The sequence below is a fragment of the Trachypithecus francoisi genome, unplaced genomic scaffold, assembly GCF_009764315.1.
Source record: "Trachypithecus francoisi isolate TF-2019V2 unplaced genomic scaffold, Tfra_2.0 Lachesis_group0, whole genome shotgun sequence".
Classification (NCBI taxonomy): Eukaryota; Metazoa; Chordata; class Mammalia; order Primates; family Cercopithecidae; genus Trachypithecus; species Trachypithecus francoisi.
The window spans coordinates 151,739,321-151,755,029 of record NW_022681453.1 but is presented as its reverse complement, the minus strand read 5'-3'; the positions used below and the strand labels follow the sequence as shown (position 1 = coordinate 151,755,029).

Sequence of the window (15,709 nt, the reverse complement as noted above, 5' to 3'; positions counted from 1 at the left end):
CTGAATTTGGGAGGCAAGGAAGGGTGAAGGAAAGGCAGAATCAAAGATGATTCATATAATTGTAACTTGTATTACTGGTTGTTCATAAGTGTAGACATACCAGATGATGACATTTCTGGCAAAAAATGATGACTTACTTCACTTAGTGGCCTAGAGGAAATGTAATTGAGAAATCATTATCTGATAACCCCATAAATACCGGTTAAGACTGCAGGTTCCTCTCCCTGCTTTGTGGTGAGAAAGAGAGAGAGAGAGAGAGAGAGAGAGACAGACAGACAGACTGCTAGTATTTGACTAAGTTCTTAATTTGGGAGAAGTGTGTGTATGTGTCTGTGCTTGTGTGTGTATGTGTGTGTGCATGTTTTGAATTCAGGAAAGATTTATCTGGCAATGGTGGATTACAGATTTAAAAAATCACAGGCTGGGTGTGGTGGTGCCTGCCTGTAATCCCAGCACTTTGGGAGGCCAAGGCAGGTGGATCACAAGGTCAAGAGATCAAGACCATCCTGGCCAACAGGGTGAAACCCTGTCTCTACTAAAAATACAAAAATGAGCTGGGTGTGGTGGCGCATACCTGTAGTCCCAGCTACTTGGAGGCTGAGTCAGGAAAGTCACTTGATTCTGGGAGGCAGGGGTTGCAGTGAGCTGAGATTGTGCCACTGCACTCCAGCCTAGCGACAGAGTGAGACTCCATCTCAAAAATAAATGAATAAATAAATAATCACAAAGGCCACAAAAACTGCCTTACTAATTTGTTTCAGTTTATGCTGCAATGTGTGCAGATTCTGGGGTTTAAACTCCTGAGACCTTTGCTTATAAACACCAGCATTTGTCTCAGAGCTGCGAATTTGAGATTGGCATCCTACTCTGAGTTACTTTCTTATATCACCCTGTAGTGATTTTTCCTTCCAGGGAGGAATAGATGAAATCAACAAGCTGTGACTAATGTCTGCTGTTCTCTAGCAAGGGCCTCTGTGCTCATTCTCCAGAAAATACAGTATGTAGCAACAAATGAAGAGAGTAATATTTTCTGTCAAAAGAATTGCTTTGCCTTGAAATTATGCCAGCTTACTTTTTTTAATGTTCTGATTAAAGAAGAGAGAAGAAAAATCGCTCCTTAAGGTTCTGAGTGAGGCAAGAGCATTGTGTAGCAAGCACACAGTCCCCTTTCTGTGAAGGAATTGAAGTCTGTATGCTGGTTGAGCCCAGGGTTCTCTCCCCACTCCTGTGGAGTTCTTCTCCGGAAGACCAGTTTTCCTGGTAACTCCTGGAACACAGCAGGCCACTGCTATGGTTTGCATGTCCCTGTGGTGTGTGCCTCTCCATTGGAACTGAAATCCCAAGGTGATAGTACCAAGAAGTGGGGTCTTTGGGGAAGTGATTGTTATGGAGGCTCCGCCCTCATGAATGGGATTAATCCCCTTATTAAAGAGGCTTCAGAGACTACCTGAACTTTTGGCCCTTTGCCTTTCACCACGTGAGGATGCAACAAAAGACATCATCTATGAAGCAGAGAGCAAAGCTTCACCAGACGCTGAATCTGCTGGTGCCTTGATCTTGAACTTCCCAGACTGCAGGACTATGATAAATAAATTTCTATTACGTATAAATTACTCAGTCTAAGGTCTTTTGTTATAGCAGCAGAAGGGACTAAGACAGCCCCCAGCTAACACTTATGAAACTGCATTGAATGATCTCCTTCAAGCCATGTCATAAGTTCTCCCTTCTGCATGGCCAGCCCCACTGATTCTGCCCCTGGTCCTTGTTGACATTTCCTCCAATAATGTCCTGCCCTCTGGCAGAAGGCTTACCTTTTCGGCACTGCATCATCTATTACATGCTTCAAGGAACACCTTTGAATGGGGATGCCACATTGGCCTTCCTGCTTTTACATGTCACAGGCCCAGTAACCTGAGCCACTGATGTGGGAACATACTCCTGGAAGAAGCCTACGAGAAGAGCCCCTACAGACAACACTGCAGCTAGAATGCTGTATGCCCCTTAAGTCTTGCTACAACTAGTCAAAGCCAGTTTTGAGATTCTGCTTTATGTTTTGAAACATTGATTAATTCACTCTTAGTCACATTCTTTAAAAATAATAGGTGTGGAGGGAGACGAAACCTGGCAAGTTGGTACCTAAGAGGTCTGTACTATCTTAGCCTGTCCATCTGTAGGTTTAGCCACACGTGATCACAAATTCCCTCATCTCAAGTGAAATAAAGATAGACTTATTGTCATAAATGACAGTTCTTGCCATTCTGGTGCTGCAAATAGTTGGTTCAGGGCTGTTGCACCAGAGGTTTGAGTTGGATAGGAAAAGACATTGATCCATTTTGGGAAGTCATCCTTGAAGTCTTCTTCCTTGATGTTAACCTGGATTCTTGACGAAGCTCTCCTGGTGCCTTCTTTTGGAAAAGTGAATGGTTTATTTTTAAATTACATTTTTATTTTTGGAGATAGAGTCTCATTCTGTTGCCCAGGATGGAGTGCAGTGGTGTGATCTCAGCTCACCAAAATCTCCACCTCCTGGGCTGAAGCGATTTTCATGCCTCAGCCTCCAGAGTATCTGGGATTACACTGGTGTGCCACCATGCCCAGCTAATTTTTGTGTTTTTAGTGGAGACAAGGTTTCACCATGTTGGCCAGGCTGGTCTCAGACTCCTGCCCTCAAGTGAGCCACTGCACCTAGTCAGAAAAGCACATAGTTTTACTACTTCTCCCCACTCTTGCAAGGAGGCATAATAGTCATTCTTTGACATTCTAAGTGGAGCGGATGACTCAACGCGGTGCTCCCAGGAGCTCTTCCAAGATTAAAATATTTCTGTAGATGGATAGATGAATGGATATATAATAAAGCAAGTACAGTAAAATGTAAGTGGTAGACTCTAGGTCATGGGTACATGGATGTTCACCTGATAATATTTTAAACTTATTTATCTATTAGAAAATTTTCATAATAAAACATTGGAAAAAAGAAAAAAGCCCTTAACAGTGCCCGTTGCTGTCAGTGGCTATTATCAGCTAAGATCTTTAGCACTAAGAGTTAAGAAGAAATTACTTAGGCAGATATTGGGGGTACAGGAGTCCTTGTTAAGGTTTTCCTTTTAATAAAAAGCAGCCCCAAAATCATTTCCTTTTCTAACAAAGAACAGCCTGTAAAATTGAGCTACAGACATGGACAAGCAAGCTGGAAGCTTGCACAGGTGAATGCCAGCAGTTGTGCCAATAGAAAAATACTATGTGGGACTAGGCAAGTTCAAAATGGTGGCTCCATCTTCCCTCCTCTTTGTCAGTCATGTGTACAGTAAGGAGCAGACAAGGTGGCGCTGGCCAAGTGGAAGGTCAATTTGCATAATAAGATTAGGGTGGGGCAACCAGCCTTCCCTGTGGGCTATGTAAATGTCAAACCTGCTTGAACCCATCAGTGGGCCTTACCAAGCCTGCCTATAAAATCTGCTATGGTCCGCCACTTTTCCCTTTTACGGACACCTCTTTCTCGCAAGGAACTGTTCTTCTCTCTCCTTTCTTCTGCCTATTAAACTTTCTGCTCCTTAACCCACCCACATGTGTTTGTGTCCTTAATTTTCTTGGCATGAGACAATCAATGAACCCTGGGTATTTACCCCAGACAACAATGCCACTTCACTTGGGGGCTCATGCAGGATCAGAACTAAAATGGAAAGTATAAACATCAGAGCGGTAAGTATGGAACAAACCTCACATCTTACCTTTAATTTCAAGGCTCTCAGCCTCCATTTAAAAATGCTTCAAACCAGTTTCCTTTCACAGAGGACCCAGCCATTGTGTGGGGCTGGGAGAGGTCCTGGAGCAACTGAGGATTTCTGGCGGGGGCACATCCTGGTGTTATCCAAGGGCTTCTGGGTTGAACTCAGCCTTTGGTCACCCAACTGAGTGCTGGCAAAAAGGATCTCCAGCTATCCTGTCACAAAATTTTCCTCCTTTTCTATCCATGGTCACCGTGTCTCCTATTTTCTCTGTATGCAATGTGCAGGAATTTTTACAGTTCAGGGAAGTAATCCTGTTAGGAAAGATCAGGAAATGCTGTAGTAACTGGAATATAGCTCAGGGGAGTGCCATTGTGATTTCCTAGGAACAGAGGGTCTTGTCCTACAGTGAGCATTTCACTCTCTGCCCTTGGTCTGGAGAGCACATGGCATCTCCAGGTCACGCTCTGCCCTTGGTCTGGCGAGCACACGGCATTTTTAAGATCAATAGCGCCACCTAGTGAAATAAAAATAATCTCCGTGAGGCATTGTCGGTCCTTTGACATAACACTGTAGCTTCTCAATTCTTCTCCCATTTTGCACCTCTCTACTAGAAACCGAGCTTTGTACTGCTTCTGTGGATGGGAAAACTGCGTTCAACAATTAGGAGTAAAATGTCGTCCAGAACCAAATTTTAGTTCCAATACTGTCCCATCAGCAGGAAAATCACCATTAGGTCCATAAGTTCCTTTAAGGCACCTATTATGTCTCCAGTTAAAACAGTACTTAATTAGTAAAGGGATTTTAAGTCCAGAAGTTAACGAGAACCATTCTCTAGGGGAAACACTTTAGCATGGGCCATAATAGTAAAATATGGAGTTCAATCTACTACCCTCTCCCTATTAAAGGAGACTTGCCCAAAGGCAACATTTTTTTTTTTTTTGAGATGGAGTTTTTGCTCTTTCACCCAGGCTGGAGTGAAGTGGCCCAATCTTGGCTCACTGCAACCTCCATCCCCTGGGTTCAAGTGATTCTCCCCCCTCAACCTCCTGAGTAGCTGGGATTATAGGTGCCTGCCACCAAGACTGGCTAATTTTTGTATTTTTAATAGAGATGGGGTTTTGCCATGTTGGCCAGGTTGGTCTCGAACTCCTGACCTCAGGTAACCCACCTGACTCGGTCTCCCAAATTGCTAGGATTACAGGTGTGAGCCACTGCGCCCAGCTCCAAAGGCAACTATTACATAGTCCTTCCTAAGATCTATTTTTCAGGGAGTCACACAGATCACACAAGTGTAGGAAGTCAAAGGGAAATCACAGGCAGAGGACTAGAGTCACATGGGTAAGCATGACTAATCTCAATCGCTTAGTTCCTCTGGTTCCGTGGCTGGGGGTGGTCACACTTACCACCATGGGTGGCATGTTCAACAAGGTGCCAGGACCTAGGAACCAAGAGGGAAAACAGCAGAGGGGACGCCTCCATTGTCTTTTCCTCCACCTTTGGTCACACCAAAAGGAAGGAGACAAAAGGGATGCCTTTTGCTTCTCTTTCTAAATGGGTAACAAACCATCTTCAGCTTGCCTGAAGCACAGGGACCCCTTTAACCCTGCAACTTTGAAGAAAAAGCGGCTCATTTTCTTTTGCACAAGGGCATAGCCTTTTTTTTTTTTTTTTTTTTTGAGACAGAGTCTCGCTCTGTTGCCCAGGCTGGAGTGCAGTGGCGCGATCTCCGCTCACTGCAAGCTCCGCCTCCCGAGTTCACGCCATTCTCCTGCCTCAGCCTCCTGAGTAGTTGGGACTACAGGCACCCGCCACCACACCCGGCTAGTTTTTTTTGTAGTTTTTAGTAGAGACGGGGTTTCACCGTGTTAGCCAGGATGGTCTCGATCTCCTGACCTCGTGATCCGCCCGCCTTGGCCTCCCAAAGTGCTGGGATTACAGGCTTGAGCCACCCCGCCCGGCCGGACATAGCCTTCTTACTAGACCTTTGCAAGTACTGCAGTCAACCCAGTTCTTGTAGCAGTCATATCAGGCAGGCCGATAGAGAATGTTTCCCCAAAATTGGAGATGTAACTTCTGGGGGAACCATCTGAGGATCCCCCTAACTTGGGGCCCCCTAAAGTTCCCTTATCATTACAGGACCTTAGTTTACCTAAAGGGAGATGTAGGCTGATTTTCTGACAACCCTGATAGTTATGTAGAAGCTTTCCAAAATTTAACTCAGGTGTTTAACCTCTCATAAAGTGATGTTATGCTACTCCTAAACCAAACCCTAACCGTAACTGAAAAACAGGCAACTCTGCAGGCAGAAGAGCATTTCAGAGATGAGCAATATGTCTCCTACAGCAGGCCAAAAGGGAAAGGAGAAAATAGGGAATATGAAGAAAAAGGGGAAACTCCATTCCCAAAAGGAGAGAGGCAGTACCTCTTGACAATCCTAACTGGAACTCCCAGATTTTTCTGTGGTAATTTTACCTCTTTCATGGTTTAAAATGGCTTCTATCTCTTCTTTTATAATGTTCTTCCAACCCGGGAAGAGCTAATTTCCCCAAACCTTAAAATGCTTGGCTTTGAGTTGAGCTAGGGGTAAGGGAACCCAGAAGCCTGACATGCTGACAAAAAGGGTAAAAGGTGTGTGTGTGTGTATTTCTTTTTTTTTTTTTTTTACTAGTTGAGCTTTTGGCTTCTCTTTCCCTGAACAAACTGGTAAACGTGGAAATAAGGATTATTGTTGATATTCTTTATAAAGTTTTAATTAATGAAAAAGGATTTGTGCGGTTGGTCGTAAGTTGTAGCCATCTATTGTGCTTTGTGTGTCTTCCTGCATGGTTTTGTCAAAAGAAGGGTACCAGGGCAGGACCCCTTAAGACTGCTATTCAAGCCAGCCCCACAAAATCGTCAGTAACAAACTTGGCTACAGGCCTCCATCTTGTCTCATGTCCTTGGAAACCAGACCTATAACCACGTGGCAATACTTTGTTTTAGTCTCCGCCGTTTTCCAATGGTGGCTGTCTTCTTGTGATAAGTCAGTTCCTGGGTGGGGGCCATGAAATCAGATAAGCCAGTTTATCAGTCTTGGTGGTGCCAGATAATCCGTCAAGGCCAGGGTTTACAAAATATCTTAAGCACTGATCTTGAGAGCAGCTTAGGGAGAGTCAAAAATCTCGTAACCTCCAGCTTCGTGACTCCTAGGCCATGGTTTCTAATCTTGTGGCTAGTTTCTTGCTCTGGTCCCTAGGCAAGAGGGAAGTATACCTTAGGAAGGGGATGTTATCATCTTTGTTTTAAACTATAAACTGCAAACCAGGATCCTCCCAAAGTTGGCTCAGCCCATGCCCAGGGATGGGTGAGGACAGCTTGCAGGCTGAAGCAAGATGGTGTTACTTGGGTTGGATCTCTTTCACTGTCTCAGTCACAATTTTGCAATGATGGTTTCAAAAGCTGCTTACCACCCCTTTGAAAATACCTCATACACTCGAGGTTAAGTTATAACCTAATTAAGGCTTGTTGGTTTCACCTGTGGGGTTACTGTTTGTAAAGTTCAAAAGCTAAAAATCTTAACTGCTTCACATGGCTAAAGTTGAGTAACAAAAGATTTAAAAGGATTTTCTTAAAAAGCGCTCAGCTTAATTAAAAATGGATAGCCAAGTAATTAATAGGTATATTTAAAAAGCATTCATGTTTTTCTCTTCTTGGATCTTATTTTTCTGGAAAAGGTTCTTTTCTTCTCAGTCAACTGAAATATTTTTCTCCATTTTTTTTTGTCTTTCCACTCTTAATGCACACATGAGAGGCCCTAAGATAACTTCTGGTAGCCTGGGACTCCTTGGGAAAAACAGAGGAGGCACCATAGATCCCATTTTGGGAAAACAAACAAACAAACAAAACCAAACCCTGTTTTCCTCATGTAATCCTAGGAAGTAAAAGCAGATAGATCCCTCTCAAAATCAAAGGCTCTGTTCTGTTTTGCATTGTGTTGTCTGATGGTTTTGAGGGGTATCAAAAGTTACCTCATAGTATGAGAGAGGTTTGGTGTGTAATAACTAGGTAGGAAATATAATTTAAGGGATGACTAATAGTGTTCACAGAGGGATACTCAACTCTTTGCATATTTGAATCAGAGAAGCATGCTCTTGTCCACCTGGAAGATATGGAAACATCCCTACTCCCCATTAAGAGATGAGACTCCATGGAGAATGGGCTAATTACAAAACAAGCCAATTGGCTTTGGGTTGCCTTGCAATGATATGCATGGTAGAAGCACTGCTCTGTCTCCTCCTGTAGTATCTCCCTCCTTTAGGGGATCCAAGATCCAGTATAAAATGGCACCCTTAATTTTGGGGATCTGTCTTTGCCTTCAGCTGTGCCTGCTTATTAGGCCCTAAAAATACATTCTTTCCTGTTCCTCCAAGGGCTCTACCCTGAAGCCAGTAATCCAATTAATAAATTGGCAAATGCAAAATCTTACAAGCGCTGAATCTTCTGTCTGTGTATATATGTGTTGTGTGTAATGTCTATAAAAGGAGCTCTAATCAATTGGCTTAAAGAAAAATGAGTGCTTTTTTTTTTTTTTTTTGAGACGGAGTCTCACTCTGCCTGCTGGGCTGGAGTGCAGTGGCCGGATCTCAGCTCACTGCAAGCTCCGCCTCCCGGGTTTACGCCATTCTCCTGCCTCAGCTTCCCGAGTAGCTGGGACTACAGGCGCCCACCACCTCGCCCGGCTAGATTTTTTTGTATTTTTTAGTAGAGACGGGGTTTCACCGTGTTAGCCAGGATGGTCTCGATCTCCTGACCTCGTGATCCGCCCGTCTCGGCCTCCCAAAGTGCTGGGATTACAGGCTTCAGCCACCGCGCCCGGCCAAAATGAGTGCTTAAATCAAGTATTTTTAAAGGAAAAATAAAAAGCTGTAATGCTTTTTAGTTCATATGAATTTAATCTTTAAGAAATAAAAATAGTCTTAAGAATTATTGGTAAAATAAGAGGGTCATAAACATGGAAATAGGTGGTCTAAATCATGTAAGTCAGATACTAGGTTTGCTAAATATTCCAAGGTTGTAAACTACCTGCTTTACAACTTGATAAGGCCTGGGGACATACAAAATTAACCATACCCCTAAGTATGCTGGAAAAAGTCAGACTTTATCTGTGCCTAATACATAATCAAAACAACCTACCAGATTTCACATTAAAGTTAAAGATTACCAAAAGGTACCACCATCATGATACAGGAGTTAAGAAGAAATTACTTAGGCAGATAGTGAGGGTATGGAAATGCTTGGTAAGGTTTTCCTTTTAATGAAAAGCAGCCCAAATAATTTTCTAACAAAGAGCAGCCTGTAAAGTTGAGCCTCAGACATAGACAAGCAAACTGGGAGCTTGCATGACTGAACGCTGGCAGGAAAGAACTAGCTGGGACTAGACATATTCAAAATGGTAGCTCCATCTTTCCTTATCTGTCAGCCACCCGTACAGTAAGGAGCAGACAAGATGGTGCTGGCCCAGGGGAGAGTTCATTTGCATAATAAGATTAGGGTGGGGTGAGAGCCTTCCCTGAGAGCTATGTTAACGTCACACCTGACCTGATTGAACCAATCTGTGAGCCCTATGTAAATCAGACACTGCCTTCTCAAGCCTGACTATAAAATCCAGCACATTCACTGCTGACCAGTTTTTTTTTTCTCTCAGAAGTCCCCTCTCTGTCACTCGAAGTAGAGTTGTTTTCCTTTCTCTTTCTTCTGCTTATGAAACCTCCAGTCCTAAACTCCTCGTGTGTGTCTGTCTTAAATTTTCCTAGTGTGAGATGATGAACCCTGGGCATTTACCCCAGACAACATAGACACTTCAATAACATGTAATTTAAACTACTAAAAATAAATTTATATGCAAGGTGTGTAAAAACAGTAGAATTGACCAGGCGCAGTGGCTCATGCCTGTAATCCCAGCACTTTGGGAGGCCGAGGTGGGTGGATCACGAGGTCAGGAGATCGAGACCATCCTGGCTAACATGGTGAAACCCTGTCTCTACTAAAAAATAGAAAAAATTAGCTAGGCATGGTGGTGGGCGCCTGTAGTCCCAGCTACTCAGGAGGTTGAGGCAGGAGAATGGCATGAACCCAGGAGGCAGAGCTAGCATGAGTCGAGATCGTGCCACTGCACTCCAGCCTGGGTGACGGAGTGAGACTCCGTCTAAACAAAACAAAACAAAACAAAAGAAAAAAACGGTAGAATGTATTTTCTAGGAAAAAATTACAAGAAGGCATGGAAATGTACATTTTTCCTAGTCATAAAAGATTGTCTTAAGTTAGATAAGAAAGCTGAAGGTTTAAGCAAGTTATAGAGATTGTAAAAATTAATCTTGCAAAAATCCCATGTGTAAACATTAACTAAATCCAAAAGGGAATTATATGGTTGTCTCATAAATTAAGCATTGAAATAAAAGTTGTCTTAAAATGCTAATCTTAGTCCTGAGTTCTAGTTTGATTGCACTGTGGTCTGAGAAACAGTTTGTTATAATTTCTGTTCTCCTACATTTGCTGAGGAGTGCTTTACTTCCAACTACGTGGTCAATTTTGGAATAAGTGTGATGTGGTGCTGAGAAAAATGTATATTCTGTTGATTTGGGGTGGAGGGTTCTGTAGATGTCTATTAGGTCCGCTTGGTGCAGAGTTAAGTTCAATTCCTGGATATCCTTGTTAACGTTCTGTCTCATTGATCCATCTAATGTTGATAGTGAGGTGAGTGAAGTCTCCCATTATTATTGTATGGGAGTCTAAGTCTCTTTGTAAGTCTCTAAGGACTTGCTTTATGAATCTGGGTGCTCCTGTATTGGGTACATATATATTTAGGATAGTTAGCTCTTCTTGTTGAATTGATCCCTTTACCATTATGTAATGGCCTTCTTTGTCTCTTTTGATCTTTGTTGGTTTAGAGTCTGTTTTATCAGAGACTAGGATTGCAACCCCTGTTTTTTTAGTTTTCCATTTGCTTGGTAGATCTTCCTCCATCCCTTTATTTAGAGCCTATGTGGGTCTCTGCATGTGAGATGGGTCTCCTGAATACAGCAAACTGATGGGTCTTGATTCTTTATCCAATTTGCAACTCAGGACTAAGAAACTCAATCAAAACCGCTCAACTACATGGAAACTGAACAACCTGCTCCTGAATGACTACTGGGCACATAACAAAATGAAGGCAGAAATAAAGATGTTCTTTGAAACCAATGAGAACAAAGATACAACATACCGGAATCACTGGGACACATTTAAAGCAGTGTGTAGAGGGAAATTTATAGCACTAAATGCCCACAAGAGAAAGCAGAAAAGATCTAAAATTGACACCCTAACATCACAGTTAAAAGAACTAGAGAAGCAAGAGCAAACATATTCAAAAGCTAGCAGAAGGCAAGAAATAACTAAGATCAGAGCAGAATTGAAGGAGATAGAGACACAAAAAATCCTCCAAAAAATCAGTGAATCCAGGAGCTGGTTTTTTGAAAAGATCAACAAAATTGATAGACCACTAGCAAGACTAATAAAGAAGAAAAGAGAGAAGAATCAAATAGACGCAATAAAAAATGATAAAGGGATATCACCACCGACCCCACAGAAATACAAACTACCATCAGAGAATACTATAAACACCTCCATGCAAATAAACTAGAAAACCTAGAAGAAAAGGATAATTTCCTGGACACTTACACTCTCCCAAGACTAAACCAGGAAGAAGTTGAATCCCTGAATAGACCAAGAGCAGGCTCTGAAATTGAGGCAATAATTGATAGCCTACTCACCAAAAAAAGTCCAGGACCAGACGGATTCACAGCCGAATTCTACCAGAGGTACAAGGAGGAGTTGTTACCATTCCTTCTGAAACTATTCCAATCAATAGAAAAAGAGGGAATCCTCCCTAACTCATTTTACCAGGCCAACATCATCCTGATACCAAAGCCTGACAGAGATACAACAAAAAAAGAGAATTTTAGACCAATATCCCTGATGAACGTCGATGCAAAAATCCTCAATAAAATACTGGCAAACTGAATCCAGCAGCACATCAAAAAGCTTATCCACCATGATCAAGTGGGCTTCATCCCTGGAATGCAAGGCTGGTTCAACATATGCAAATCAATAAACGTAATCCAGCATAAAAACAGAACCAAAGACAAAAACCACATGATTATCTCAACAGATGCAGAAAAGGCCTTTGACAAAATTCAACAGGCCTTCATGCTAAAAACTCTCAATAAATTTGGTATTGATGGAACATATCTCAAAATAATAAGAGCTATTTATGACAAACCCACAGCCAATATCATACTGAATGGGCAAAAACTGGGAAGCATTCCCTTTGAAAACTGGCACAAGACAGGGAGGCCCTCTCTTACCGCTCCTATTCAACATAGTGTTGGAAGTTCTGGCTAGGGCAATCAGGCAAGAGAAAGAAATAAAGGGTATTCAGTTAGGAAAAGAGGAAGTCAAATTGTCCCTGTTTACAGATGACATGATTGTATATTTAGAAAACCCCATTGTCTCAGCCCAAAACCTCCTTAAGCTGATAAGCAACTTCAGCAAAGTCTCAGGATACAAAATCAATGTGCAAAAATCACAAGCATTCCTATATCCCAATAATAGATGAACAGAGAGCCAAATCATGAATGAACTTTCATTCACAATTGCTTCAAAGAGAATAAAATACCTCGGAATCCAACTTACAAGGGATGTAAAGGACCTCTTCAAGGAGAACTACAAACCACTGTTCAGTGAAATAAAAGAGAACACAAACAAATGGAAGATCATTCCATGCTCATGTACGGGAAGAATCAGTATCGTGAAAATGGCCATACTACCCAAGGTAATTTATAGATTCAATGCCATCCCTATTAAGCTACCAATGACTTTCTTCACAGAATTGGAAAAAACTACTTTAAAGTTCATATGGGACCAACAAATAGGCCACATTGCCAAGACAACCCTAAGCCAAAAGAACAAAGCTGGAAGCATCACGCTACCTGACTTCAAACTATACTACAAGGCTACAGTAACCAAAACAGCATGGTACTGGTACCAAAACAGAGATATAGACCAATGGAACAGAACAGAGCCCTCAGAAATAATACCACACATCTACAACCATCTGATCTTTGACAAACCTGACAAAAACAAGAGATGGGGAAAGGATTCCCTATTTAATAAATGGTGCTGGGAAAACTGGCTAGCCATATGTAGAAAGCAGAAACTGGATCCCTTCCTTGCACCTAACACAAAAATTAATTCAAGAGGGATTAAATAATTAAATGTTGGACCTAAAACCATAAAAACCCTAGAAGAAAACCTAGGCAATAGCATTCAGGACATAGGCATGGGCAAGGACTTCATGTCTAAAACACCAAAAGCAATGGCAACAAAAGCAATGGCAACAAAAGCCAAAACTGACAAATGGGATCTAATTAAACTAAAGAGCTTCTGCACAGCAAATAAACTACCATCAGAGTGAACAGGCAACCTACAGAATGGGAGAAAATTTTTGCAATCTACCCATCTGACCAAGGGCTAATATCCAGAATCTACAAAGAACTCAAATAAATTCACAAGAAAAAATCAAACAACCCCATCAAAAAGTAGGCAAAGGATATGAACAGACACTTCTCAAAAGAAGACATTTATGCAGCCAACAGACACATGAAAAAATGTTCATCATCACTGGCTGTCAGAGAAATGCAAATCAAAGCCACAATGAGATACCATCTCACACCAGTTAGAATGGCGACATTAAAAAGTCAGGAAACAACAGGTGCTGGAGAGGATGTGGAGAAACAGGAACACTTTTACACTGTTTGTGGAACTGTAGACTTGTTCAACCATTGTGGAAGACGGTGTGGCGATTCCTCAAGGATCTAGAACTAGAAATACCATTTGATCCAGCCATCCCATTACTGGGTACATACCCAAAGGATTATAAATCATGCTGCTATAAAGACACATGCACACGTATGTTTATTGTGGCACTATTCACAATAGCAAAGACTTGGAACCAACCCAAATGCCCATCAATGATAGACTGGATTAAGAAAATGTGGCACATATACACCATGGAATACTATGCAGCTATAAAAAAGGATGAGTTCATGTCCTTTGTTTGGACATGGATGAAGCTGGAAACCATCATTCTCAGCAAACTATTGCAAAGACAGAAAACCAAACACTGCATGTTTCACTCATAGGTGGGAATTGAACAATGAGAACACTTGGACACAGGAAGGGGAACATCACACACCAGGACCTGTTGTGGGATGGGGGGAGTGGGGACAGATAGCATTAGGAGATATATCTAATGTAAATGACGAGTGAATGGGTTCAGCACACCAACATGGCACGTGTATACATATGTGACAAACCTGCACGTTGTGCACATGTACCCTAAAACTTAAAAGTATAGTGGAAAAAAAAAAAGATAAGGACAAGAATGTAGCCAGGCTTGTACACAGAACCATGGCTGCCAGAGGAGCCCACGTATCTGGCTTCTAGACCCATCAACTCACTTGCCGATCTTTGGCATTCTCCTTTCCCTTCCCAAGCCTCAATTTTCCAGCTGTACTCTGTGTACTTGTGTGTGTGTGTGTATATGTATGCGTGAGGGCTAGGCTACTCACCTCTGAGGTCTCTTCGAACTTGGACACACTGTGGTTCTAATGAAGTAGTTAGGGCCTAAGGCAGGAGGCTGGCAGGGGAGCTGGGGCTCCTGAAAGCTATTTGGGGGAGTTGGTACATTGTGGTCTTTTCTAGAGTGCTTGGTTGCTGACTGAGGACTGGGGAGTTCCATCCCTGCTCATTATCATCTATATAACCTTCAGCAAGCCATGTAATATCTCTAATGTCCCAAGGTCAGTTTTACCCCGACCTTGGTAGGACATTGCCCTTATGGAGAACAGAAGATCCCCTTTGCATCTGATAAGAGGGCTTGTAGCATAGCTGTGAGAGGGATCCGCACCAATAAGTCTCCACTGTGGTTCCCACATCCAGCCTGGCCAGCCCCCTGCACGGCTGGCTCCTTGACAGGCTGCCACCAGACCTCTCAGCCTCCAGGGCTTTGAGCAGACTGGCTCACCTCTGGCTGATTCTCCTGGGGCAATCATGGGTGTGGACTGTACCATTCCTCCAGCAGGTGCCCCCCTCAGCAGATGGCAGGGGGTTTCACCTTTACCCTGAGTTCACGACATGTATTAGTTTACAGGGCTTTAAATTAGGCTGGGGCCAGGCACAAAATGATCAGGCCCAGTGAGGGAGATGTCTGTGTTGACCCCTTTAGTTGTGTCCCTAAAGGACATAACGCGGAGGGGAAAAAGAAGTTATTCGGAGACATAGTGAGTTCAGAAAGCCCAGGGCTGGCTGGGTCATTTGGAGAAGCCAAAGAGCTTGGTCAGTTAGAAAACAGTATCAGCATAGGTTACAGTAGCTGGAGAGAGTTCAGAGAGGGAGGGGAGAAGGCCAGAAGCTCAAAGAGCTCCCTCCTCAAGCCCCCTGACAGCCAGCCGAATACTCCTCATGGAAAGAGGCATTTCAGAAATGATTCCCAATGTCAGGGTCCATTGGCAGAGGTCAGGTGAGGAGAAGCAGTACTAGAAGTAGTGTATGAGCCTGACTGTCCCTTGGTTCTGTAACATACTTCCCTGCCTCGCTGGGTGCCTGCCCTTTCTCTGAGGTTGGTTCTCCCCCTTCCCCAACAAAACTGTGAGCCATCCCAAAGCTTTCCAAGTAAATCTATTTTTGGTTTAACTTAAAAAACAAAACAAAACAAAACAAAACATCACAAAGACTCCTCTAGAAAGCTTCCAGAACTGATAAAAGAATTCAGCATCCAGACACGAATTTAATGCACACAAATCAGTAGCTCTTCTATACAACAACAGCTACCAAGCTGCGAATCAAATGAAGAACTCAATCCCTTTTACAATAGCTGCAAAAATAAATAAATAAATAAAATACTT

General features: G+C 42.7%; 1 protein-coding gene across 1 annotated transcript in view; it reads right to left on the bottom strand.

Annotated features, from left to right (window-relative positions):
* Positions 1-2,634: 2,634 nt before the first annotated feature.
* XRN1 (5'-3' exoribonuclease 1) overlaps positions 2,635-15,709 on the bottom strand; it is a 158,739-nt gene continuing 145,664 nt past the window's right edge. Inside the window, exons 43-44 of the mRNA XM_033212426.1 lie at positions 3,729-4,039; positions 2,635-2,685 (exon numbers count right to left, since the gene is read on the bottom strand). Coding sequence (XP_033068317.1) covers positions 4,019-4,039 — 21 coding nt within the window. The 3' untranslated portion in view covers positions 2,635-2,685; positions 3,729-4,018. The remainder of the gene's footprint in view (positions 2,686-3,728; positions 4,040-15,709) is intronic.